Here is a 26,567-nt window from a genome sequence, read left to right as displayed (position 1 = left end):
TGAATCTCCAGACAGTGTCTGTGGAATCAGGCCCGGACTTTGTCCAGAATTGCCCTTTCACACATGTAACACACCACAGGAGATGGTCAGTGTCGGGCGCATTTTCACCTACTGGAAATGCTCCGTTTGGTTTATGCGCAGAGGGCACGCCTGGGTAGTGCGTGCAGGAGGCGGGACATGATATGGTCACATAGCCAGTTTGTAATTTGGTCATAAACGACCGAGTCTCTTGCCTTGTCTGACGATTCTGGTGCCAACTCGTAACGACAGAAGTTCCTGAATCTTCTTGTGTCTCCTAATAGTTACTTTTGTTTGCACCTTCATTGTAAATGACCAGTTTTTTTACCTTTGGATGTTTGTATTCTTCCAGTTTTGCCATATCATAGAATGTCACCAACATGCCAACTAGCTCCTCTCACATGGGCTCATTCTGGCTTACTTGGATTTGATGTGGACTTTGTACTAGAGAGCTGGCAAAGTAAAGACCGCTTAAAGTCCTGTCTGACCGACTCAGACTTTTGGGTTCTCACATACAGCCCGCAGACAGCTAATGTCTAAAGTGCATGTCTGACAAGGGCCTAAGGCAACACTATACATCTTCTGTAGGAACTGGCACAGGTGTGACATCTTCAAGTTGCTCGTTTTGTTCGACCAGTGGACCAACCCATTGAAAATTACATCAAGCAGTTAAGCAGTAATCAGAAATAAAGTGTCAGTGGATTGATGAATCAATTAATCGACTGAACATTTCAATGCTACTCAAAATCACCATGTGTAGTGCGTTGAGAAATTCTTATTAACCGGTGACATACAGCATTATGTATCAGAATTGTAGCAAGATGTAGAAACCTGTATGGCAAAAGGAATAAATGTGCTAATTTACCACAATTTGATGAGTTACAAGGTACAACGTTTTTGTGTTTTACTCGAAACACAACTTGGGGGTCAGCTTATGAAAGCAAGGAAAGAGATGAAGCAGCAGAGGAAGAAAGTGGAGCATTTTGCTCCCTTCAGCAGAGATAATTGATGATGACCTAGTGATAACACACGTGATCTGAACATGATATTTTATTCAGTGTGGGTTTTGATGAAGCAGTTATGAACTTGGAATCCTGGAGGGAATGTTTTTGCCACAGAAATCCTTCTGAAAGTGTCTTGTTCCTGTTCCAGTTACACCTCGTACCAAGAAATCATTGGGATTTGACAGACTGTCCTGTGGCCAAACTTTTGCATAAACATGGCAGAATATTAGAGTTTTGTTGTTGCCTTAAAGCAGCGTCAGCAGTAACATGCGGTGCAGCAGTCACAGAGGACCGCAGCGCTGTGTTAAAGAGAATGAATCGGAGGCACTTTATTTCTCAGTGCAAAACAAGTGTTCCATCTTCCAGCGATTCATCCAAAAACAATGGAAATGTTGGTACAAAATGTAGTTCTGCTCTCAGTGGTGTGCTTGCAAATAGCTATAATGGTGCAAAGTATAGATGGGCAGCAAAACTCTTAGTGTGCTGGTGGGAAGAGAGAGAAAAGGAGGATAATAAGAATTGAATAGTGCTTGCTCAGCAGCATTGATTGGTGTGTGATGTGAAGAAGCTGCAGGCCTCAACCTTTTCAGACACTTCAGGGTTCAAGTAATACCACGTTTGCATATACACAGCTGTATTTGCATGCATTCCCTAGATGTATGTCTATGAATATCAACAGCCTGAGAGTTATCAGTTATGTTCCAGAGAGGGAAAAGTTGATTAAAGCTAGTGGAAGGAAAGAAGTGAAGGAGAGAGAAAAATTAAGAGAGCAAAGAGAAGTTCCAGTCTAATATAGGCAAGCATTGCATGACCTTTAATGAGATTAACACTGACACAAGCAGCTAGTGCCATCTGGTGTATGAGCAATCAAAGAGGGTCTCATTGTGCCTGCAGACTGACCACACACCCACATACACATATACAGTATATACATTGTCAGGACAAACACTGATTTCATTTTCTGAACCTCTCTGATCTCCGAAGTGACTCAAAAACTCCAGATGGTGCTCGTCAGCTGGACTGAATTCTTCGAGGAGCAGAGCTGTGAAGCACAGTGGCAGAGCGCTGAGATGTCTCCTAGGCTCAGGCGTGAAAGCCTGCACTGCTGTTTAATAATGCATTAGGTTCCAGCGTTGTTGGTTGCAGGGAAGGGTGAGGGTGCAACAGCCCTTCTGACATGTCACAGAAATGGATTCATTCACAGCGGAGGTCTTAATACCGTGGATTAAGCAGGCTGGTATTAATTAATCAAAGCATGTCTAGGGTCTGAAGGGAAATTTACTGAAAGGTAATGAATGTTTCAGGTGGAATTATTTATATTTGGCTGCAACTGGTGTGTGGTTTTGGTGATTGGAATAACCTAATCAGGGGAAGGATGTTTCCACTATCAACCCTGCATTGCAGTGGAGAGATCAGATCGCAGTGGGCTTTCATGGGGCATGCTGTGCCTTGTCCCTCTCAGTGTGTGAGTGGAGATTACTGTGGTATTCAAGAATGTGACTGCAGATTTCATATCTGTTGATGGCTCTTACCAGGCACAGAACACAACCAAGAGGAAAGGCCGCATTTTCTTTTGTTACATAAGCTCGTCAGCACTGAGGCAGACAAAATGACAGGGTGATTACTGTCACACTGAACTCTAATCCACTTTCTTCTGTAGCAGTCGCTGAGTGCCCCCCTTATCTGTGTGCGTCTATTTGTTTGTAGTTCTGAGAGGATGGAGAATGTGGGTGTCTGCGTGCAGGAGATTTGTGAGTGCTTTGGAACAGGTGCAGCTGTGCTTTTCTACTTATTAAGCCCACGCTGTGTGTGTGTGTGTGTGTGTGTGTGTGTGTGTGTGTGGCCTGCAAGGAGCTGAGTGGACAGGACCTCAACCCTGGAGCAAAACGGAGAGAGGAGGTGATGCTAGTGCAGCCGTGAGACAGAAAACTGGACACATCTGCTGTACTGCATCATTATAATATGCCGTTAATGCACCAGCTGTACAATTTATTACATTTATTTATTATTTTTTTGTCTTGTTTAATGGTTTTTTTGCTCTGTGTGAGGGAATTCAAGCCACACATTGCATGTAGTCTATCAGTTTGTCAGTCAACAGAAAATAAACCAAAAACAATTAGATCATCATTTACTACACAAAAACACACAAAGTGTGAGAGTTTCATACTTTTTTGGTTATTTTTCTGTGATGTTTTTAATGGACATTTTTAAAGTTAGCAGCCTCTTTATGTACTATAAAAGAGTAATAAAGCAACCCAAGAATCCAAAAATGAAAACTTTGGCATCTGGGTTAATGAATGAGAGTATTGTCCAGCAGCTGATAACATAGTACATACATTATATTTTCAATTTAAAGGCTCATAAACATCATTTGCCTGCTGTAACAGCTGAGTCAGGAGAGTGTCAGAGCTGGTTGTTGGTGAAATAATGTAAACTCTGTTCTTATAGGTTCAGTTCTGTAATGGACTGAGTTGGCATATAGATCTGGGGGACTGGAAGTGGTCATTTATTCATCTCTCTGCAGTGCTTTGAATCTCAGTGACACAGCTGCCATCAGGTTTTTGGGTACACATCTTAGATAAAGGCAGGAAGTGTTCTCTGCCTGGCCCATCTCTGACCTCTAGATAGACGTCATATTGATCTGTCCTGTTGTGTATTGTCATTCTACACATTGTGACCTCCCAATGACCCCACTATCTGATAAGAAAGGATTCAGAGATAAGTGTGTGCAGTCATGCCTAGAATAAGGGTATAGTATATGCTGTACTGACATGGGTGGAGAGTTTATGTGTATACCAGTGTGTCTTTAAAGGATTTCACAAATAAGTCTGTGTAACTATCACTGGTATCTGGTCCACAGACAGGACAGCACCACATAGATACATACAGTCACTATGTTGATAAAAGTTTTCCAGTTCCCTGGAAGGGCACCGTGAAATGGGAATGATGTCAGTGACATTAATCCTCAGTGCCGGTGTAACACATTTACAGTAAACAAACATGCTTGGCACCCAGAATACCCCTGTGCTGTGTCTGGAGATAAAGAAATGTGTTCTGAGGAAGAAGATGTTTTTAAACTACTGTGTCATTTTGTGTTCAGGTTCAGTGATAGCCACGGTGCCAAAAGAAGCAGCAGTGCACGTATGTGCTGCTGTGATTCCCAGCTGGGTGAAAGAAAGATTGTAGAGAAGCTCATCTAATTTGAAAAAGCAGACTTCAAGATTTACTGTATATATCTGAACACTCCCTGTTACTATGAGAGTGACTCAAGACTAGCTAGAGGTCTAGTTGGTTAAAAACAGATGAACAAAAACCTCTTGTACTCATTACTACGATATGTGAGCGCATGGAATGGCTCAGTGTGCACTGTAGCACGCAGCCTGGACTGTTACGAAGAAGCTTTATATTTTCCTTAGTGTATCGAATTTATTTTTTCTCCCACAGCGTACAGTACTGCATAATATATTGGCTCCTGCTTGCTGTGTGTTTACTACTCTGATAGTGAGATTTAAAATTGGGGAGTGTTTTTTTTTTTTATTTTATTAAGGGAAAATGAACACATGCGGACACAGTAGGATGATAAAATGCAGCAGACGTTAAAGCGCAGTGCAGATGAGAATTGAGGGAAGATCAAAAGCAGCATATCAGGATTCAGTGTGAGTAAGGCTGAGATGGAGGAGGGAAGGAGGGTGAAGTCGAGGGGTAACCCCCCTTTCTAGACGAGGGATTCCTTTACTGCAGTGATCAGCAGTCTCCACCTCCTCTTTTCCACCCCCCAGCAAGTCTGCTGCTCTCATCGCTTTCTCTTTTCTCCCTCTCTCTCTCTCTCTCTCTCTCTCTCTCTCTCTCTCTCGCTCTCTCTCTCTCTCTCCGCCTGCCTTCTTTTGTTCCCTGTCCTCCTCTCTCTCTTTCTGGCCACCATCTCCGCACACTGCAGGAATGTCTGCTGCAGGGTACAGTCTATGCAACGCATGGTTGGAAACACAAGTGCACTTGTGACTCGCACCTTTTTACTCCAGCCTTCATTTGTCTCCATCACTTCCCTGCTGCACCTCCATCTATCCTCACTTTCTCCCGCTCCACACCTCTTCCTCTCTTCCAGCCGTCCTCCATGCCCACTTCTCTCTTTCTCAGCCTCTTAGCATTGTGACATTGATTCCATGGTTGCCGTGCTACTGACTGCTGCTATGCTGTTAAATTTTTCACGTAATGTTTCAATGGCTGTGCACTGAGGGAGAGGAAGTTCGGGGTGGGGGGGCTTCGCTCAGTCTCCCTGCGACTACCGCTGACAAACAGGCTGGTGAACAGATGGGTGGAGAGACACATAGACACCTGCCAAGTGCAAACACGCAGAGGTAAATTCACAAGAACATGCCACTCCACAGATGAACGTGCCGGCAACAAATTTGCATATGTTTGCAATGCTGCCCTGTGTGTGGGTGCACGGGTCGGCGCCGGTGGTCTGGGTATCTTGATGAAATCTTTCCTCCTGTCTTCATGTGGCTGAAGTTAAGTGAGTGAAACTGAAGCTGGAGCACTCTCTGCAGACTGTGCAGTTACTCTAGACCAGCCAAAATGCTTTTCTCTTCACGTCGTCTGATCGGCAGTTTAATCCCTGTTTGGTCTCTTCTTGGTGCCACATGGGGCGGTTTTTTCATTTAAAAACACATTTTACCAGGACGTTACCACAACACTGACTCATCTATGGCCTGCTGGTGTCAAAAACGGTCTGCATGTATGGACAAACGCACGTGCACGCTGCTGTGATCCCTGTGATGCAGCATGAATGCTGCAGTGGTAACAGTTACTTTTCATAAATGTTCAGCGCCATTCAGGGTGGCAAGAGACAGTGAGGGTTACCTGCCAGTTTGTAAAGATTTATGCACAACGTGCTACTTGTATTTGGAGTGGTCTGAGTGATTTGGGCTGCCTGACCGAAAGCTGCATTAGACAGTGGAGATGTGATTGACAGTCACATTCTGTTTGACAGCCATTTAATTAACATTGAATTGACTGGCAGCTTTGTGGGTCAGGATGATGCTGGTATTACAAGTAGTCCCTGTGCTGTGCTGGCCCTCTCTCGCAGAAATATATTTTTACTTTTCTTTTTTCAGTTTTTTTAGTTCTTGTTTTAACTAACTTGGAGTATTATGTTCATATAGTTGTCGGTTACCATAAAGCTGACTGAAAAGAGTTTGAAAATCTCTAAATTTGAACTTGGTGTGACCTTGTAAAGTGTTGACAGTGACTGGTTTTAACTAACTTGGAGTATTATGTTCATATAGTTGTCGGTTACCATAAAGCTGACTGAAAAGAGTTTGAAAATCTCTAAATTTGAACTTGGTGTGACCTTTTAAAGTGTTGACAGTGACTGTCTGAGACAACCCTGAGTAGGCGAAAAACAAATCAAACAAAATTCTGTACATAACAATGAAATCTGACCCAGAACCATGAAAGGTGAGCTACTAAACCTCCGTCCTGCATCACTGGGCCCTCTCATGAGGCATGCAGTGGGGGAAAATGGTTGTACTGTGAGCACTAGAACCTCCTCTTATTGGTGCCTGTATCACAGTTAGCCAGGTTCTTTGTACTGCTGATTAATGATAAAATGTGGACATGGCACTCAGGCCCCCAACTTTAGTGTAAAAAGCCTCGTCTCGATCTCACTTCTCTGACCATTTGCTGGCTGTCCAGCATAGAAACACGCCACATCCATGGTGTTTGTTTTTACCTCAGATGTAGAATGCATCTACTGTAGTTGTAGTGTACTATAGTGACAAGCTCTACACACAAATGCACACACACTCGCTTGCTCTCCTCTGATTTTCAGTCTAGCGCTGTTAGTATAGAGTCCTAAAAAAGAAGCTGGGAGAACTCTAAATCTCTGCCATTGTAGTTTGGCTCAGAGAGCATGTGCATATTGTAAATCTGATATTACTAGAGTTGACTACAACAAGTGAGTGCATTAAACTGAGGCCTGTTGGACACTGCATGCCATGCAGTCAGGTCTGTGTGAAAGCCTTGAGTGTGAGAGATGTCCTCTGCATTGCTCCAGGCACCAGTGATCATACATTAGAGCCAATCATGAGAGAAATAGCAGCAGTAGAGGCATGTTTTTTTTGTGCACACACAATTAAAACATTGTTTTAGTGGTGCTTTTTCTTGCTTGATGTCTGATGTCTCATCCTCAGCCTTATTTGGTTTGTATGAGTGTGAGGAGATCTAAGAGCCCTTCTTATGCCTTAAAAGGCTAGATCCATCTTACCAGAAAATGCGATGAACTCTGTAACTTGAAACGTGCAGCACATAGGGACACTCCTCCTTTGCTGTAGTAGCAGTATACAGTGCAGTAGCAACAAAAAGAGAGGGTTTCCCCCAGCTCTGCTTGTCTTCATCCCCTCCTCCCTTCAGTCTGTGACACAAGTGCAGAATTCATACTGAACCACAGTGTTGTTATTCATTTGGCTGCCTTCTTTATGTGTCCCCCACTGTGGCAAGTGGTGGTCACCGTGTCCGGATACTTGTATCTAGACAGGATGAAAAAACATGCGCCGGCCCCTTGTAGAATATTTCCATGACTGGGAAGCTGCGGATAGTCTGTGCTTCTTGGGTGGGGTTTCACTCTGGATTTGGTGACATTTATAGAAACTGGAACAGAGGAAGCCATTTTGTAACCTAATGCTTGGTCAGCTATGCAAATAAACAATTATGTCATAGATTGGGGTAGTGTCATGTTGCTGAGTGTCACACACTGGCTAACAGGATGGAATTGTTACATAAGAGAAAGTTATGTACTATTGGAATAACCAGCTTGTTTACCCTCTCTTCCTGTCTGTAGGTTTGGACAGGCGCCCCCTCATGGCATGGCCAGAGACTGTTGTGTTCCTCCGCTACTCCAGAAGGTAAGTCCTTATCTCCTTGAACTTCATCCATCTCACATGCTACCTAGCAAATCCAGGCTCTGTTCTTGTATGGGTTTAGGTTTGACCATAAGAGCTGTATCAGAGGTTTCTCCTTTATAAAAATAGAAACAAATCCAGCCTCCGCCCTTATTAAAGGTAAATGAGCTCTGCACTAGAGGTATTCTGCACTGACCAGACAGCAGAGGCTCATTTGGAAGAATCATTAATATGGAATCGGCTTGTCTGTGAGAGATGGGGGAGAGATGGAGAGGAAGAGAGAGGTAGGGGGCAGAGAGGAGAAGGCAGCAGCATTGCAGAACATGCAGATCTGATTTTAAAGTGAACTTTAATAGGTGTAGGATTGGAGCAGAGGTAGGCACGTGATCCCTCAGCGATGTGGCTGTGATGACAGGGCAGTGAACACAAAGGAAACAGGCACAGGAGGAGAACAGCTCAAATGCTTTGAGGCAAAATTTCAAATGAATAAAGAAGAGGGTGTGAAATGAAACTGAGCCCAGCTGGCTGCTGTCTGCATCAGCTGATGATTCTTCACTTCTTGGTGCTGTCCCAAGCAGAGATCTGCTGATTCACTGCAGCAGTTCAGAGCACGAGGTAGAGGTTGTCAGGTGAAGCAGCAACAAGGCAGCTTGGATCACCTGACAACCTCCTCTGTGGGCTCTCAGCCCTCTGCATTGAATCATGTCCCTGTCATTAGGGGCCATTCAGCATTATAATGACATAAGCTGGCTCATTATATCTGGAGTTTGGTTATGGACCAATAGAACTGGATTACAGGCCATTTTTAGTATGCCAGAAAAACAGAATGCCATTAAGCTGATCACAGATGAAAGCTCCAAATGCACAGAATCGCCACAAACTTCACAGTGGTGTTTTGAGTGCGTCCTGCTAGTCCAAGGTGCACCGTGGTTCATACCATCTTTTTTTTTTTTTACTAATACAAAAAGCTAGAACCTTTTAAAGTATGAATGAATTCTGATGTGTACCTCAAGGGCTATTTGATTCATCAGTGCACGATTTAGCCTTTTGTGGGAATAAGGAATGTCGGCAGCTGGCATCAGTGAGTCAACATAACAGTTCTGTGAGGAAAAGGTTAGCAATATATTATGCTGTATTGATTTCCAGGAACTGACAGTCTAAAGGGGGCTCATTTGGCATATTTTGGCAGTCAGTGTATTTCTGTATTTGAGCACACCAGTGAATACAGGTAAATGGTAGGCGCATCGAGGTGCACAATCACTGACATTCGATTTAAAATAACATGAATTTGTTGCTCTTTCAGTCTGCCTTGTTCTAATGTAGATATTGTAGTCGGTGTTTACAGCAGTGAGATCAGATAATATCAGTCACTGAACTGTCAAAATTGTAAAGGTATTATTTCCTGTATCATAGCTAAGAATGTTTCCACAGGCGCTAAGAATAATTTGTATAACTTAAGTAAATGATGGCAAAAAAAAGAGAGACTATTACTGTTAGTAGTAGTTTTGTGGAACCTCTTTGTCAGATGGAGCTGATGTTGTACTGCCCTTTACTGTGTCTCACACCACACTCCTCTGTCACGCTCAGTCAAAATAAATCTTAATATTTTAGAGATGAGGTATCTTAAAGTTAGCATAATGGAGCCTGAAGTGTTGCTGTAGACTTGCACTAAAGTTGTTTGGGAGTATCCAGATGACATGGTCAAGTAGGCTAATGGGCAAACTGACTGTGAGTATTTTAGCATGACTAAGTAATTCATGACTCATGATAATTCAGAAGCGTATAGTCCAGAAGATGACAAGACTAACTGAGCAAAGCAAACAATAAGCTGCTCCTTGACCGTCCTAATTAAATGTTCAGTTAGCTCAATCAGAGAAAGCAGAGCAGATGAAAGCAAATTTCCATGGTTCAGTTGATGTTATTTTATATTTTTCTGCTTCAGTGACATTTGTCTGACTTTAGTTTTCTTGTCCCCAACCTCCTCACAGAGGTGACAGTGGCGTATCAGAATGGGCTGCCAGTGATCTCAGTCAGTTTGCCGTCCAGGCGAGAGCGCTGTCAGTTCACCCTCAAGCCTTTCAGTGACTGTGTGGGAGTGTTTCTGCAACAGCTCCAGGCAGAAGACAGAGGCATTGACCGGGTAGCCATCTACTCCATGGGTATGTACACATGCACACACGCGCCCGCTATATCCATTTACTCAAGCATGTCCATACATGCTTTCAAGTGTTCTTGTATTTTGGGGCTGTTAAGTGTTCCCGCAGCTGTGGCTTTGCATCAGAATTTGCTGTCACTGCATGCACTATAAAATGATTTTTCAGCCCTCAGTTTTTTCAGACTCACTATACAGGGACAACTGGTGCTTGAAATATTTACTCATATTGTTTACATGCATCTGATCTTGTCTCTCATGATAATCAGACAGCAACAAGATGGATTATTTCCCTTACCGCCTCCCATTTCATTTGTCTCTCTGTCCAGATGGAGTGAGGGTTGCCTCCTCCACAGGTATAGACATCCTGCTGCTGGATGATTTCAAGCTCATCATTAATGACACCACATACCTCGTGCGGCCACCAAGGAGAGGTGAGGACTGGAAAAGAAAAGGCAGGGCCTGTACTTGTTGCTCTGAGTCATTGCCTCATGGTTAGCATCACCACATGTGTACATGTGCCTGCCACAGAGCTACTGCCCCATGAGGAGGCAGAAAGGCTGAATGATGTGAAGTTTCTGGTGCAGCAGCTCTACACCACCCTTCACATTGAGGAACACCAACTCAGCAAAGAGCGTGCGCTGATTGGACGACTGGAGGACCTCAACGCGCAACTCCGCCCCCTCGAGAAGGTCTTAACTGCTGACAGTGCTGACATTTTTGTTGTTGTTTATTCAAGTTCACTGCTGTTGTCAGCTAGACCCATGTATCACCACAAGGTTTTCACCTTGCCAGCCAAGTGTTTGACAAGTAACAGTAAAACATAAGTACTCCTGTAATTCAGTGCTCACCGTGTTCTTGCATACCTGGCCCATGGAAGAGAAGATGAGCTGAAGTTGCTTAGGATTTTGAAAGCCTATTTGTTAATCCTCTTATCAGCAGACAGTTATTTTATTGTATCATTATCTTAAGATATCAGGCATCGCTTCTATTCAGCCAATAAAGACTAAAGGCTAACGCTGGTCATTTTCTATATTAGCAGTATTTAAACAGAGACAAGCATTTTGCATCTATTCGCTGTTAATGTCTGTCAATTTGTCAATCCCGGATTATCTCATTCGTCTGTGCCAGACCTGATAATTTATTTTTTGATGTTGCCCCAAAGTCTCTGAACGGCCATAACGTTTTATAGCATCTGAAGTAAACAAGAGTCAGATGTCCATGCACAAGATCTCTGGATATTCTTAACAGGGGCTGCTTAACTTTTTTGTACTTAAACTTCATAATGTGATTTTTGGGGAATTGTGTGAGATTTATGAAGTGTTGGGCTACAGTGTTACCAGATTATCTCTTTAAAACATTGTGAGATTTTCCATGAATAATAACTATTAATGATCTAGTTTTTAGGGTATGTGTAATGTGTGTCTTCTTGACTTCTGTGTAGGTGAAGGAGGAGTTGAGTAAGAAGGCAGAGCGGCGTACCACCTGGGTGCTGTGGGGTGGCATGGCATACATGGCCACCCAGTTTGGCATCCTGGCCCGGCTCACCTGGTGGGAGTATTCCTGGGATATCATGGAGCCCGTCACCTACTTTATCACCTATGGTACAGCCATGGCCATGTATGCCTACTACGTGCTTACACGCCAGGTAAGACACAGCTCAACAGTAATATCATACATATCTTCACATTGATAACAACTTTGATAATCCATTATCAATTTAAGTCATCAAAAAAGGCAAATCATTTGGGGGTGTGGCTGTGGCTCAGGAGGTAGAGCGGCCTTCCCTTAATTGGAAGGTGAGCGGTTTGATTCCCGTTCACCCCAGTCACAACATGTTGAAGTGTCCTTGGGCAAGACACTGAACCCCAAGTTGCTATCGATGGCCAAAGCAGCCCCTTCAGGGACAGCGCCACCATTGGTGTGTGTGTGTAAGTTGGCGCTGCAGATGGCTGCCTCGGTTCTGTACTGAGACAGATTTCTTGTGTGTAATGTACTTGGCCAGTAAAAGTGAGCATCATTATCATTCTCTGGTTCCAGCTTCTTAAGTTTGAGGATTAGCTTGTTTCCTCTGGTTTATGTCTCTGTAAAGTAACTATCTGTGCATTTTGGACTGTTAATAAGACAAAATAAATAATCTCAGGATTTCATGTTGGACTCTGACAATTTTATGGGTATTATTTAACTATTTTCTGACAGTCATATGTATCACCTTACTGAGAGCGGGCACACTGCAAAATAATGCGACAGATCATTGATTCTTCTGGGGAAACTGCTTTTTGAGCATTATGTAGAAACTCTTCTACCACAGAACAAAGAATCAGAGTAATGAAATCTAATGGTTTTCTTCTCTTTGCAATGCTCTGCACTAAATAGTGATACTTTAGCTGTTTTAAAGAGATAATCTGGTAACACTGTAGCCCAACACTTCATAAATTACCACTAGGTTTATCATCAAGTGTGATTTAGCTAAAGGACTAGAAAGCACAACATGGAGGATATCTGATGAACTGGTTCCTCTTATAAAGTGTTCTGTCTGTCTGTTTATAATCTGCAGGAGTATATTTATCCGGATGCTAGAGACAGACAGTATCTGCTGTTCTTCCACAAGGGGGTGAAAGGGAGACACTTCGACATTGAGAAGTACAACAAGCTGAAGGATGATATTGCTGAGGTACAGTTGGTGGCTTTGCCATGTAAAACAAAGGCGGATCTAGAACATTAAAATGGGCACTGCATTTCACTCATTTTACAGTTCAGCACTTGGATTTGTAATGGCTCTGCATAGATTTAGTTTCATACCCTTCCCCATACACTTAATTCTCATATTTTTCACTACACCATCCCTATCTTTCCCTGTCCACCGTCTCCAGGTGGAGTTGGATCTAAAACGACTTCGGGACCCACTCCAGCTCCAGCTCCCCATTCAGCAGATCAGCGACAGTAAAAATTGATGAGAAGAGTGATTCTGTCCTCTCTCCCAGCCCCTACAACCTCTCCCCCTCTTCCCACCTGCCATCCAACACCCTTTCCTTCCACTTTTATCCTTGCCTCCTCAGAGCCCTCTCCCCATGCCTCCCACACCTAATAATCCCATCCCTTTCTTGGCTGTGAGAGTTAGGTTTTTCTCCTTTTTTTTGTTTTTTCTCTTTTCTTTTGCTTTCCTGACTAAAAACTCCAGTTGGAATTGCAAATGAAAACTACTAAAATGATGAAGAGGGATGGTGAGAGTACCAGGAACTGAAAACACTCTCACAGCTGAAGAATGGTGAGGATGATGAAAAGGATGAAAGTGATGATGAAATAAAGCTGGGCACTATGGATATGCCTCAAGTCTCCAATGGGACAGCCTGCAGGGAACTCCAGGGGGAACATTGGAGCTGTCACACCTCTAGACACTCCAGGACACAGGACATGCAGAGGGACGTTGTGTGTGTGTGTGTGTGTGTGTGTGTGTGTGTGTGTGTGTGTGTGTGTGGGTGGGTGGGACTTTCAGGGTACACTGGATCATCGCACCTACCAACTTTGAGGGTCGACACAACAGTGTAGTCCTGCTTCCTCTACTGTCAAAACAAACACCTACTGTTGGTTGGGGCAGGCTCTGGGAAGACTCTGTCCCACATGTTAAAGTTTACAAGGACATCCTGACTGCAGTCCCAGCATCAGGGAGACCTTCTTCTTCCTGTGGCTGAACTCTGCTGCCTCTCTCTCCTGGGGCCGCGCCTCCTCCAGGTGATGGACAGTAGCTGTCCTTCCCAGTGTGACCTTTGTCAGGAGCTTGTCTCAACTCACAGGATGTAGGGATGACAACGCCTCATTTCCTCTTCCTGTTGTTGTCCTGTAGTGGCCAGGCCAGCGCAAGTATAAGAGTACTACCGACAACAACATCACTGTGTGTTCTTTTATTCCAAAAACTATTTTGGCACTTTTTATTTTGAAAGCCATAGTATATTTGTTATGGAAAGAATATAAATATAAATATATATCTATATATGTATACAATCAAATAAACTGATGACCAGAGGCTAGTTTTTTTCAGTGGGGGGAGGAGCTCATCTATAAATGTCATTTCATGATGACCTCATTAACATCCTCTGAAGATGGACCCTTGCTAACAGTCCAACGCATTGCGTCATATACGCACACACAGCATTATACTGTATTCATTTACTACCTGGAACTAACTAGTTGTTATCCTTTTATGACCAGCACAATATATTTGACATTAGCTATCTCTAGGATGGATGTTGGGCTTCTGTGAATGGCCATCAAAGGAGGGGACAATGTTGAAACCAAATCAGGGTGACAGTGACTGATTGGATTTGATTGTTTTTGAGCAACCCCTAATATGATTGTGGGTAATCCCACCTCTTATCACAGATACAAACATTGCTGTGGAAATTAAGATAATGAAGTGTTAATTGTTGTTTTAGTGATGACCGCTTCAGACAAACCCACTGACATGTTATAGTTCGATATATATGAAGAATTTAATGGATTTAAAACAGTTAGGAGCAGAATTCGAGTTAATTGCCTGCAGTTCAGTATCCCTCTCTTTTGTAGTTGACAGGGTTGTCAATCTTAGATGTGTAAAATTGCCACTTCCACATTTTCGGTGACCCAGCCTTTAGTTTAGCAGCATGTAATGTGCTTTTTAAATCCTTTATAATTCAAAATTTTTATAATTTTCCTGCATGAAGCTTATAAACTAAATAACAAAGAGCTCCATCTAAAAAAGCACCGTGGCATTGAACCACAGAGGTTGTTTTTTTTTAATCCTGAAACAAAGTCTGAGCTTTCTCCTCCCACTGTTGCTGTAATGCCCCCCTGCTCTCTAGATGGCAAGGCAGGGTAGACTGCATGCTGTGGTATGACTTCAGTAGAAATTTGTGAATGTGTAGGAGCATTATTGCAATTTTGTACTTAATCGGACAACTTTCCTTGCCACAGCAAACTGAAGTCTCTTCCCCCTCATTGGTTAAATCAAAAGTTATAGAAGCCATGTTTATGTTGTCCATTTATTGGGACGTGGTCACTGATTAAACCTTTGCAGCTTCACTTTGTTTTTTGTCCAGGGTGTGGATTGGTGGCCCCCTTTCCAACTCCATTTATGTTTCGGTAAAAGGTCTCAAAGCCTGTTATTTTTACTCTGAGCTGCTGTAGATCACCTCTGCAGAGGGGAAGCACAATGACATTACTCTAGTTCAAGATCAGTTCCTGCTTGTGTGGAAAGAGCTGGCTGAACTGAATCCTGCAGAGGAGATCCTTGCATTAGGCCAAATCAGAAATTAGTCATGGCGATCTCAAGTCAGGATTTGACCTAAGCTGTTATTCTGTGTGTTATCATCAAAGGAAATGGTGCCTTTCGGATGATTAGTGATTTGAATGACACAGACGGCGTAGCAATTTAGTAAACATCAATGATGATTGAGAAAGTCAGAATGAAAGTCTCTTATGTGGAATGACACCTTCACATAATATAACATTTGACATAAAGGAGGATTCAATTTGAATGTTTGGCAGTGGAAATCAATCTCACTCTGTGTGTGTGAATGTGTTTATTGAATCCGCGTGTTGACGAGCGTGAGTGCACTGGGGGCAATGTTAAAATCACCATGTTCATAAATTCATGCATTCCCCTAATCGCTACCTGTCAGCCGCCATAAAAATCAGTTCAGCCATTATCCTACTTTATAGCTCTTATTAGATTGCTTCAGATTTGTTTCTCCCTTTCTTATACACACTTGGTGAAACACAGTGGTGTTTCCTTGGAGCTGTACTGTGGGAGGTGAGAGTTGAGGCCTCAGCCTGCAGTCCAATCTTCTCCTCTGCTGTTTGTACCCGACACTTCTCTCCATCATCACCTCCTCCTTTTTCTCATGCCATCCACCTTTTATTGCCTTATTTCCCCCCCCTCCCAAAAGTAAAATATATCAAATATAGGGAAACATTATTATAAAGAGGGTGTTGCATGAATGTATGTTTACATGGGAAATTATGTAAAAATAAAAAAGATGATTTATCAAAAAAGAAAAAAGGATAATTTAAGACAGTTGTTTGTAGAGGTTTCTAGTTATAAAGGGCAGTGGACAGAGCTGCATCTTTAGAATCTGCCCAGCCAACCAACTGCTCAAACCTCAGTCTCATTTTCACCTTATTTACTCCCATAAACCTCTCCCTCAGTGTGCATTTATACTTCCCAGCAAATGGAGAAACACCCTCCATCCAGTGCACTTATAAACAAGGCTTTATGGTTCTTACCTCAGTTACTAACATCCTGAGTCTGAGTCCAAAGGAAGTGTCAGGCACACTCTTTTCGCATATTGGGGAACACTCCCATTCTTGTCCCTCTGTCCGTTCTATATTAACCACCCCTTTCCCTTCTAAAATCACATTATTATTTTAGTTTTAAATGTGTGTTCAGTTCTGAATATCATATTTGTGTTCACCTACAATATGTTTAAATTGCCTAAAGAGTAATGCAGGCAGAGGAGCTGTTATTATATTCTGTTTTTCTTGTCTTTTTATTCTTCTGTTGACATATGATGCTGTAATGTTGGCAAAAAAAATGTAAAATCCTGTATCATTTATGAAATGTATAAAAGAGAAATGTAATTCAATTACCAATAAAATCCTTATCCAGTTTTTGGAGCCAGTGGTCCTGTTGAGGTTATTGTTATTCTTGCTGGATGTACAGACTTGGAGATTTATGGGAATATTACAGATATTTCCAAGGTCTTGTCTGCCTCCTCTGGTCCTCCTTGGCCTTTAGCTTTTCCTGTACAGGACATCCTATGAGAAGACTTGTGGAGATAAACTGTTTGTATGCAATTGGCGCATAAATCAACACATGTTTATGATGGCCTGTTGAAACCACATATTCTCTAAAAATGTTACGGAAAAGTATAAACAACTATGATCTTTTCTTTTAAATCTTGATCACTGGATCAGCGAAGAAATAATACTGTGTGCTGTGCTAGCAGCTCTGTGAGGCACAGGAATGCTTTGAGCTAAATGCTAACATACTCATATTTACAATACAATCGTGCTGAAGTTTAGCAGGTGTGCCGTGTATAATCCTTGTCATATTCAGCATCTTAGTTTAGCATGGTAACATTAGCTAATTCACAGTAAACATTAAGTGCAGCTGAGGATGTTGGGAATCCAGGTATTTGGTCATAACAAAAGAATTGGGCATGTAAAACCTTTGGCCTAATGATGGTGCTTTAATTCAAAGTTAATGGATTACCCCCAAGTGATGAAAGTAGATGAAAAATATGGACATCACCAATGTGCTTAGGTTTGGTCATCTGGGGACCATGACTATCTATCTATACAAAATTTATACAAAACCCATCCAATCGTTGAATTTGTTGTTGGAAGTACAGCCCCACCAAAACATTTGAAGGTGCACAAGCCATATTCTGAGCTCTGCTCAATTTGCACCTCATCATTTGAGAGCATGCAGGCATATATTTGTTAAGTGCAGAATCAGATTTGAGAAAGCAATCCCATACAAGTGTGTCATTGTTTCTGTGTCAGCATTAAAAGTTTTAAAAAGTACACAAAACAAGTTTCATGTGCTATGTGGTTTGAAAATCCGAATTTGAGAGCGTGCGGGTACTGAACTGTAAGAGCAGAAACAGATCTGAGAACAAGGCAGGAATGAATCGTAAGTGTAACATGTTTTCAGCAAACAATCACATGTGATTCTGCACTTACAAATCTGCACCTGCATGCTCTCAGATGTTGACTTGCAAAATGAATAGTACTAGAAACTTGTTTTGTGTGCTTTCAAACCTTTTGGTGCCAACAGACTTTCACACAAAACCCAGTGGAGAAATCTGAGAGTGCAGAGTCAGAAACAAGGGCATGCAAGGCCATGCTCTCAAATCTAATTCTGCACTTAATCTGTGCCTGTGTGCTTGCAAATGCTAAGCTTTAAACTGAGCAGGGCTCAAAATGTGGTTTGTGCACCCACAAATGTTTTGGCATAGTATGCCATGCCGGTAGAAATCCTACCTGTATCCTTTAATTTGATGCTGCAACAGCAGAAATCGCTAGACAAACCACAGTTGAAAATATAATTAGTTTACTCAAAAATCTAAACTTTGAAAACTAATGGGAGGACCATTAAAAATTAAAAACTTACTGTATGGCTTTCCTATACACAACGCTGTTGCACAGTAGTATAGTGCTGATCCTGGCTTTTCCATAGAGACTTGCAGCCACAAGGACTAAAAGTGTCTTGTTCCACCTCATTTCTTTAACAGCCTTCTAGATTAATGACTCCACTGATTTAATCACATATGAGAAAAGAACTGCAAACATCAGGTTAGTGTGGGCAGCTTCCAGAAGAAAAAGGGCCAGCTTCCAGACATTTTCTGACCCATACTGGTGGTCATGTACTGAATCAGATAAGAACAATTTCACTCCACTGTCTGTGGTGAGGGTCTCAGTCTACTTTCAGTAAATTCCTCCTGAGAGTTCAAACCTCGCTGTTGCCCTGAAGTGAAAGATGTTTCAGCATGACAATAATTAGATTGGTTTAATGTTGCTGGAGATTAAATCATTGCTCGTATTTCTATGCCCTGTAAATCAGAAAGGATGAGAAACAACATACAGACATGTAACAGTATCAAAAGACTCAACCACACTTTTTCTCAGCTCATGTGTGCGAGGTGGAAGGAAGTGAGTGTGCGGTCTGTAACAATGGGAGGATGGTGTTGTTCCTGGAGTTGGGGAGCAGAAGGTCAAGGTGAGAAAGACATGACAGCATGACACATACAGATAAGATGGACATATTAAAGACAGCCTTCCCCTAAAGACTGAACCAAAAGAGCTACACACCCAAGCACACACACACTCGGCTTGGATTATCTTTTATCCAACATTAATAAAACACATGATTTTTTTGGCGATTGCCAGTCTGCTGCAGGAGGTTCTTGTGGTTGCAGGTGTAGGTGAGTGGAATGTCTCTTATGTTTACACCCAAAACAAGCGTGCACCTCCTATATTAAGATTATAATCACACTATTGTACAGCAGAAAGTTGGAATCTGTTCTGTGTTCATGGTGATTTTTGTTTTTTTAACAATAGATTGAAGGTGGACATTATACTTCGGCTTTGTTTTTGTCAACAAAGCCAGTGAAAAGACCAAAACCAACAATGTGCTCATCTTCCAGTACTTTTCGACTTTCCTATCCTACTTTCTTCTCTCAGCTCGAAGCCTATTTATTTCCCTTGAAGGTGTACAACTTCAAAAACAAATCACAAATATACCTCCACTTTTTAAAAATGCTACCACCTGGGCACTGTAGCTTTCAGGAATGTCTCTCCAACCAGGGTAAACCAGAGACGATTTGCATAAGGGATTAACGCACATTTTGTACTCTGAGTATTTGCAGCAGCAGAATTGTGTATGTATAATTGACTCAGAACAAACTACAGTGTTCATGTATGTGTCCATGTTCAGTGTAATGAAGGAATTTGTCATTCAGTGCAGCTTTATCACTAATATTTTAATAGATTTTGAACTATATTTTCTGTTAATATCAGCTCATTATAGGTTTATGGGATTTAAATATTAACAAAGAATACATATTATAATGAACTAAAGTTTGACACTGTACAAATAAGAGGCAGGGGTCTGACTCAGGTTAGGCATGGCCCACTTAATAGTTGTGGGAAGTTATTAAAGCCCATCTGGCCCCATCAGGATAGACCCTCCTGGGTCAGCTCTGTCCTCTGCTCCTTCTGTGCTGCTTGAGCTGGAACACAGTTGGTCAGTCATAGTCTCCACAATTATCATTTATGCTGTCAGTGGGGCTCAGGTCATGGACGGATCCTTCTGCTTGTATTGGATCAGTGACAAGATGGACTATCCATTAGTGGATGGAGGCAGAAAATGTTTATTTCATAGCTCCAACAAAGTAAGGTGCAGTAAGTGAATTTTGGAGTGTGTGTTTGTGTTTTCATGTTTAGTGACATTATCAGATATAAGGAAACGAGCAGTTGTTTTACTGTAAACCTCTGGTTGAACTTGGCCTCTACTAGATGGCACATTGAAAGCACTTTCCTTTCAAGAAAAGCGTAAATATAAATATTTTATGTGAAACAATCCAACTAAATGGAAAACCTAAAGCACTAGTTATAGTGGTGGTTACTGCTCCAGTGAAGTGTCATGTTGTGTTAGTTGTTGACTGTCATGTTTCCTGACTCTGGCCTGTTACCAACGATGATTTACTGGTGAACTGACCAGCCTCCAGCTGCCTATTCTCAATGATCAGCACGATCCAGCCTCACTTTGCCCAGTCCCATCATCCATCAGTTCTTCTTCTTTTCCTTTTGTTTTACATCTACTTCCTAATTACACTACTGAGAGGGTATGAGAACAGGAAAGACTATTGATTGTTTTGCTGCACTTTGTTTACTCTGTTTATTCAGTTGTTCTCCTGATTCGGCACAACTGACTGCAGTGAAAAGTAATCACTGACAAAATTTATTGGCTAAAAGCCGTTCGTTGGATAGCTTGTTGGCTTTTAGTTCAGTTAGAAGTGATTCTAGGTTACAGTCTATTTTGAAGGTCCAAAGGTTTGGTTCATGGTAACAATTATAGGGTAAATGTTTTGGTGCTTGTCTAGGGACTGAGCAGACATTTGAACCTTTCCCAGAAGATCTAATGGTATTAGCTTGGATTAGCATCAGTACAGGGTGACTTCAGTTGAATGCAGAAAAAAGATCAGAAATGTAATTTTTCAATTTTGTGTGCACATAAACAAAATTAATAGGACTGCCATTACTGTATATTAATGTGGAGGCAGATATCCCCAGTAAAAACCTTCAGTAATAAAATAAAAACTATTTGCATGACTGTACTAGGAAAAAAATAAACAATCATGTTTTCATAATTTGGGTGAACAGAGCCTTTAACAGTGAGAGAAAAAAGATTTTAAATAAAAGTAGCAATACCACAGTATAAAATACTCCTTTAGAGGTGAAAGTCTAGATTTAACTTCAGTAAAAATACATAAGAATTAGCAGCAACATATGCTACAGTGTACAGTCTTAATGTGAAAAGTGCTAGAGTAAATAACTGCTCCCCATGACTGTCCTTTCAGACTGTCTACATTGTTCAACAGTTCCTCATTCTCCTTATCTTAAAACATACATTCACATAATGTCCATCATTTTTTCCAAACACGTACATCTAAGTCTTTTTCATCTTTTCCATCCCATCCACATACCTCAGCCCTGGACCCATGCTTTGCCTACATCAGCCTGAATGAACCCTGGAGGAACACAGACTACCATCTCAACCAGTCCTCTGGTGTACCTCTGTGTGATAGTCACGTGTCTGGAGAATGGTACCGCTTTACTGGCATGGCCGGGGACGCCATGCCAACTTTCTGCATCTCTGAGAATCACTGTGGCACTCATGCTCCAATCTGGCTCAACGGCAACCACCCTCAGCCCCATGAAGGCATTGTCACCCTGCCTGTGTGTGCCAGCTTCAATGACAACTGCTGCCGGTGGAATGCTAGTGTGGATGTGAAGGCCTGCACTGGGGGATACTTCGTCTACCGCCTGCCCAAACCCTCAGTCTGCTTCCATGTTTACTGTGGCCGTGAGCGAGCTTGATGTCTGATATGTAAAAAGTCTATTCTATCACTGAATTTCCCTGTCTGTTACTCTGTTAACACGTTTGTGTGTGTGTATGTATTTTGCACAGATTTCTATGATATCTGTGATGAGATGGATTGTGCAGGTCCCAGATGTCCCGAGTCTGACTGTCGCTGTGCACCTGGAACTGTCCTAGGACCAGACAAACAAACATGCCTGGGTGAGACAGATACAGAAGTGGGAAGAGAGGCGAGAGATACTGTAATGTATGCAACAGACAATGACAAGGGAGAGAACAGGCTGGAAATGATTTCTGGAAAAACAACAACAAGAGAAGTCAATCAGATTTGCGGTCTGATCACCCATTGTTGTGACAAATAGATTCAAACTGTATATTTGTGGATAAGCTGCTTAGTCAAATATCCATGTTTACTTAAGTTAATGGGATATTCAAAGGGCAGAACTAGAAAAAATAAAAGACAGTAGAATTAAGTGGATTTTTTTCATTAAAAAAGTAACTACCTTTTGAAGTGCTCTGATAGCCGAATGCCTACCATATACACAAGCACAGTGTGCAGTTCAAGTTCAGCCGCCAACCTATGTTGCAGGTTCTCATCTCCTGTCTGTCTCTTTCAAAATCTAATTACCCCATAAGATAATATTAGGAGCAAAATACTTTTTCATTTCTCCATCCTCATTCACTCTTTTTCTTCACTGTCTTGCGTGCTTAGTCAGTTAAAGTAAGGCTAATCTGATAGTAAAATCTAACCTAGGTGTTGTCTGTATCCTATGTTCAGATGTGAATGAATGTGAGAAGGGCAATGGTGGCTGTGCAGAGGTGTGCGTGAACACCAAAAGCTCCAGGCGCTGTGAATGTGGGCTGGGCCGTGTGCTGGATGAAGATGGACGCAACTGCAGAGGTACATCTCTGTACTAATATTCATGTGACACATCACCCAACGTTGTACGAGCATAGATAATTAAACCAGGGAACCACACATTGTTCTTCATGTTTCCCCTCTTCCTCTGTGTTGCCTCACGAAGAAATAGCAGGGTGCCACATTAACAATGGAGGCTGCAGCCATGGCTGCTTTTCGCTGGTGGAGTCCTATCAGTGCCATTGTCCCAGGGGACTGGAGCTGGGAGAGGATAAACGCACATGTCAGGGTGTGTATGTTTATGAGAGGAAGAAAGTATAGTTAGACAATCAATCAGACAGGAATGGAGGCTGACACAGGGATGCATGGTGGTATTAACCTGGCAGAGATTTGACCAAACTACATTTTTCAGGGCATAACTGATATTTTTTAACATTTCACTAATCAATTATCATGTTTTGCTGCCGTTCAAGTACTGTAACTGATTAATTATTTCAGTACTAATATTGCCATTAGGATTGATCAAAATCAAAAATGTTTAAAATGTTCATATCACACCTTTAAGAAAAAGACTATTGGCAAATCAGTGTATTTGTCTCATGACTCAAATTCATACATTAGTTAGGTAAGTGTCAGGCTGATGATGTAGATTGCTATCAGCATGTTAAAATGTACATACCTGATCTTCCTTTACTGCCACAGTATCTTATTTAGTCTGTTTCTATGTACTTAGCCAACATGATGTTGTACCAGTGCATTGTTTCATGGTTTGTGCCATTTTATTGGACATTACTGTATGTTTGCTTGCAGTGCCAGTCCAGTGTGATTCCAGCTCTATTACAGTGTCAGTTCCTAAGGACCTTGTGGGAGGACTGGAGCTCTTCCTGTCCAACTCATCTTGTCGAGGTGTCTCCAATGGCACCCACATTAACCTCAGCTTCAGTCTCAAGACATGTGGCACAGTGGTGGAGGTGAGAGGCATTGCTTTGAGCATTTAGACTGGTTTGTGCCTTTAAAGTGGGCTGTTTGGGGTTATCCCCTCCTTGAAAAAGTTATTATGGTAAGTTACTGTAAATGCTGTCCCACAGGTGACAGATGATAAGATTGTGGGGACCAACCTGGTGACAGGCCTTCCCAGGAGCAACTCAGACAGCAGCAGGGACTTGATTGTCCGCACCAGCAAGTTGGTGCTCCCAGTCACCTGTGAGTTTCCAAGGGAATACCATGTGTCGGATGGATACCAAGCAAGTCTCCGCAGCTCAGCCATGGAGCTCTCAGGCCGCAGTGAGGGGGTCTTCCCCTTTTCCCTGGAGCTCTTTAAGAACGCAGAGTTCTCCGAGCCATACCGAACCCCGCCCCAGCTCCGCCTGCACGACTCCTTGTTCTTTGGGGTAGAGCCAAAGGAGAGGGTGGAGGGCCTCTCTGCACTTGTGGAGAGTTGCTTTGCTACACCAGGTCCCAAAGCTGATCAAGCTGTCAAATATTATCTCATCAAAGATGGGTGAATAGTTTGGAAGTTGTATTAGTTTTAATGCCACATTACATACGTTACCACACTCTAACAAAAAAGCACTGCTGAAACAATGAATCTCTTACTGTTTAAAGTAACAAGAAGATTCCATCCACTGTTGCTGAGCACAGAAATTGTGTTATTTATAACACTAATACAATCACTAGACTACATCAACAGGAAATCCAAAGCCAAAAATGTGATCATAAAAAGTGACATAGCGATGACCACTTAGCACAAAAGATGTCAACGCAATCAAAAACACAAGTTATCAGTCAGCATATCTATCTAGCCATCTAGATGGCATCTAGCCATGCAAATAGATAGGTTTCATTTGTCCAAGGTTAACGACATCTGTATTTCTGTTTTCACCCCACTACAATGGTGGCCGCTGCAATTCTGCTTGTGGAGCACACAATAAAAAACACACACACAAAAAAAAAACACAATCAGTGTCCCCATAATTCCAGACAATTCACAGAATATACTGTCATCTCACACAGACAGTTTCTTAAGTAAAGTCATTTTAATAAAGGATAAATCCTCTTGCTCATGCACACAATAAAATTTCTGAAAGCCATATTTTCAATATGGATTCATTAATGTCAGTAAAGTATTTGGGCAGCATGTCAGCAGGATCAGACCCAGCTGCTGTGTCTCCACAAAGCCTTAGTATTAGCTGCTTGACAGTCACAGCAGAAGAAATCTACACTCCTTCAAGGAAATGTCAAGTGAAAATGCCAATAACCTTGTACTCTATTTTGGGTAGCAAAATCAAAACACAGAAAAACCTTATAATTTGGGGAAAACCACCTTTGGCAAAACATTTCTTCACTGAACCTAAAGTACGCCTTCCTCTTCCAGCTCTGTGGACACCACCATAGCAGGCCTTTACTCACTTTTTATAATTTCCTATTAAAAATGCGGCAGTGTTTCGGAGCCTTAGGGCAGCTAACCTTGATTAAGTGGCTTAAAATATACATGTGACATTGAGTAATGTACTGTATTAAGATATCACCCGTTTTATCTCTTTGGCTTCCTATTCAGGTGCATCTCTGATGAAACTGTGACACAGTACTCATCCAAGGACCAGCTCTCTAAGCACTATCAGGTCCCTGTCTTCAAGTTCATTGGCAAGGACAACCGAGTGAGTAAATAAGCATGCTGGGTGCCAGCTGGCCAGTGTGTGTGGGCTTACAGTATGTCTGGGTAGCACTATACTGTAAGGACTGTAACCACATCAGTATCCTTACACAGTGATGGCAATCTTCTTTATTCCTGCTTAAAATAAGCTTGTTTTCTCTGTTTGCAGCAAGTGTTCCTTCACTGCCAAGTGTTAGTATGTGGGGTAGAAGACTCCCGCTGTGCTCAGCAGTGCCGAGGACGTGTCCAACGGGAGGTTTGGGCCAGTGAACCTCAGGAGGAGCACACACTGAGTGGAGGCCCCATCTTCATCCTGCCTTAGTCATGATGATAACATACCGCCTTGAGAGCATGCCAGCAGAACAAGCCAGGATCACAAACACTGTGTCTGCATTTAGATTAAAGTTTATTTGGTATTTAAAACACCAAACAAATGTAGGCACACACACACAAAGAGCAGTCCACAGCACTGTCCCTTTTAAGTCCCACATATGCAGTACATGTTCAGTTTATGCACTCCTCTTTTTTCTTATTTCAAATGTCATTCATTTATTTGTTGATCACTTCAATTCAGGTTAATGTGTTCAAAGTTCTGTGTCTTTTCCCATTTGCTTTGCAGCACAATTTACTGGGATTACAGTGCATGACATTCCCATTAGGAATCATTTTGCAGGGTCACAGTTCATTTGTAACAGCTACAGCATGAAGGATGTTTTTCTAGGTCACATATTTAGGCATTTCTCAGGCTTGATTACAGCCTAAAGATTTATATTTCACACTATCACTGACTTAAAGTACACGTGGAACATCTATATGTACACTCTGACACACTTGATTGGGGCTGGGGAACATGTCACACATTCATGTGTGCTGGAAAAGACATGCCTAGAAACTATGCATATGCTTCATCATGCTGACAGATTAAAATTAACTGTGTCGGTTAAGTCTTAATTAGTCATGCATGTATTTATAAAAAAAATCATGCAAATAACTTACATCAAACATGAACATAGTAGCTATAATAGAAATTACATTTACATGAAACTGACTTAAGGTTTCAGTCTAGCTTGATAAATGTTAAATAGCATGACACAGCGGATCTTGTGTGCCATAGTAATTATCTTGTATCTTTCTGTCCAAAAAAAATTAATCCAACTACAATATCCTGCCCATTAGCCATTTTGTTTGGAGTCATCAAAGTAATTTATGCTAAAATAAGGTCATTAATGGAGTCACTGAGGTCTGAAAACTGCCCAAAAAATGAAATGGAGTAAGACGAGTGTATTATGCATGAGGAGTTAAATAAGTTATATTCAGATACCTAATATCTGTTAGTTGCCT

At 41.9% G+C, this 26,567-nt stretch overlaps 2 protein-coding genes across 3 annotated transcripts in view; both read left to right on the top strand.

The window, feature by feature from the left end:
* mcu (mitochondrial calcium uniporter) overlaps positions 1-16,709 on the top strand; it is a 52,050-nt gene extending 35,341 nt beyond the window's left edge. For both annotated transcript variants that reach the window (XM_020602921.1, XM_020602913.1), the window contains exons 3-9: positions 7,861-7,924; positions 9,910-10,080; positions 10,403-10,507; positions 10,605-10,765; positions 11,518-11,721; positions 12,631-12,747; positions 12,947-16,709. In XM_020602921.1, coding sequence (XP_020458577.1) covers positions 7,861-7,924; positions 9,910-10,080; positions 10,403-10,507; positions 10,605-10,765; positions 11,518-11,721; positions 12,631-12,747; positions 12,947-13,027 — 903 coding nt within the window. In that variant the 3' untranslated portion in view covers positions 13,028-16,709. The remainder of the gene's footprint in view (positions 1-7,860; positions 7,925-9,909; positions 10,081-10,402; positions 10,508-10,604; positions 10,766-11,517; positions 11,722-12,630; positions 12,748-12,946) is intronic.
* Positions 16,710-18,924: 2,215 nt separating this feature from the next.
* Positions 18,925-26,566, top strand: oit3 (oncoprotein induced transcript 3). Its single transcript, XM_020602029.1, has 9 exons — positions 18,925-19,036; positions 21,325-21,699; positions 21,805-21,915; positions 22,493-22,615; positions 22,740-22,862; positions 23,384-23,544; positions 23,662-24,074; positions 25,131-25,230; positions 25,396-26,566. The coding sequence occupies exons 1-9, from the start codon at positions 18,979-18,981 to the stop codon at positions 25,546-25,548; spliced, it is 1,617 nt and encodes a 538-aa protein (XP_020457685.1). The 5' UTR covers positions 18,925-18,978; the 3' UTR covers positions 25,549-26,566.
* Position 26,567: the final 1 nt, after the last annotated feature.

The sequence above is a fragment of the Monopterus albus genome, unplaced genomic scaffold, assembly GCF_001952655.1.
Source record: "Monopterus albus unplaced genomic scaffold, M_albus_1.0 scaffold3.1, whole genome shotgun sequence".
In the NCBI taxonomy this organism is placed as follows: domain Eukaryota; kingdom Metazoa; phylum Chordata; class Actinopteri; order Synbranchiformes; family Synbranchidae; genus Monopterus; species Monopterus albus.
Note: the sequence above shows the minus strand (reverse complement) of the source record. Positions and strands in the feature narration are given on the sequence as shown.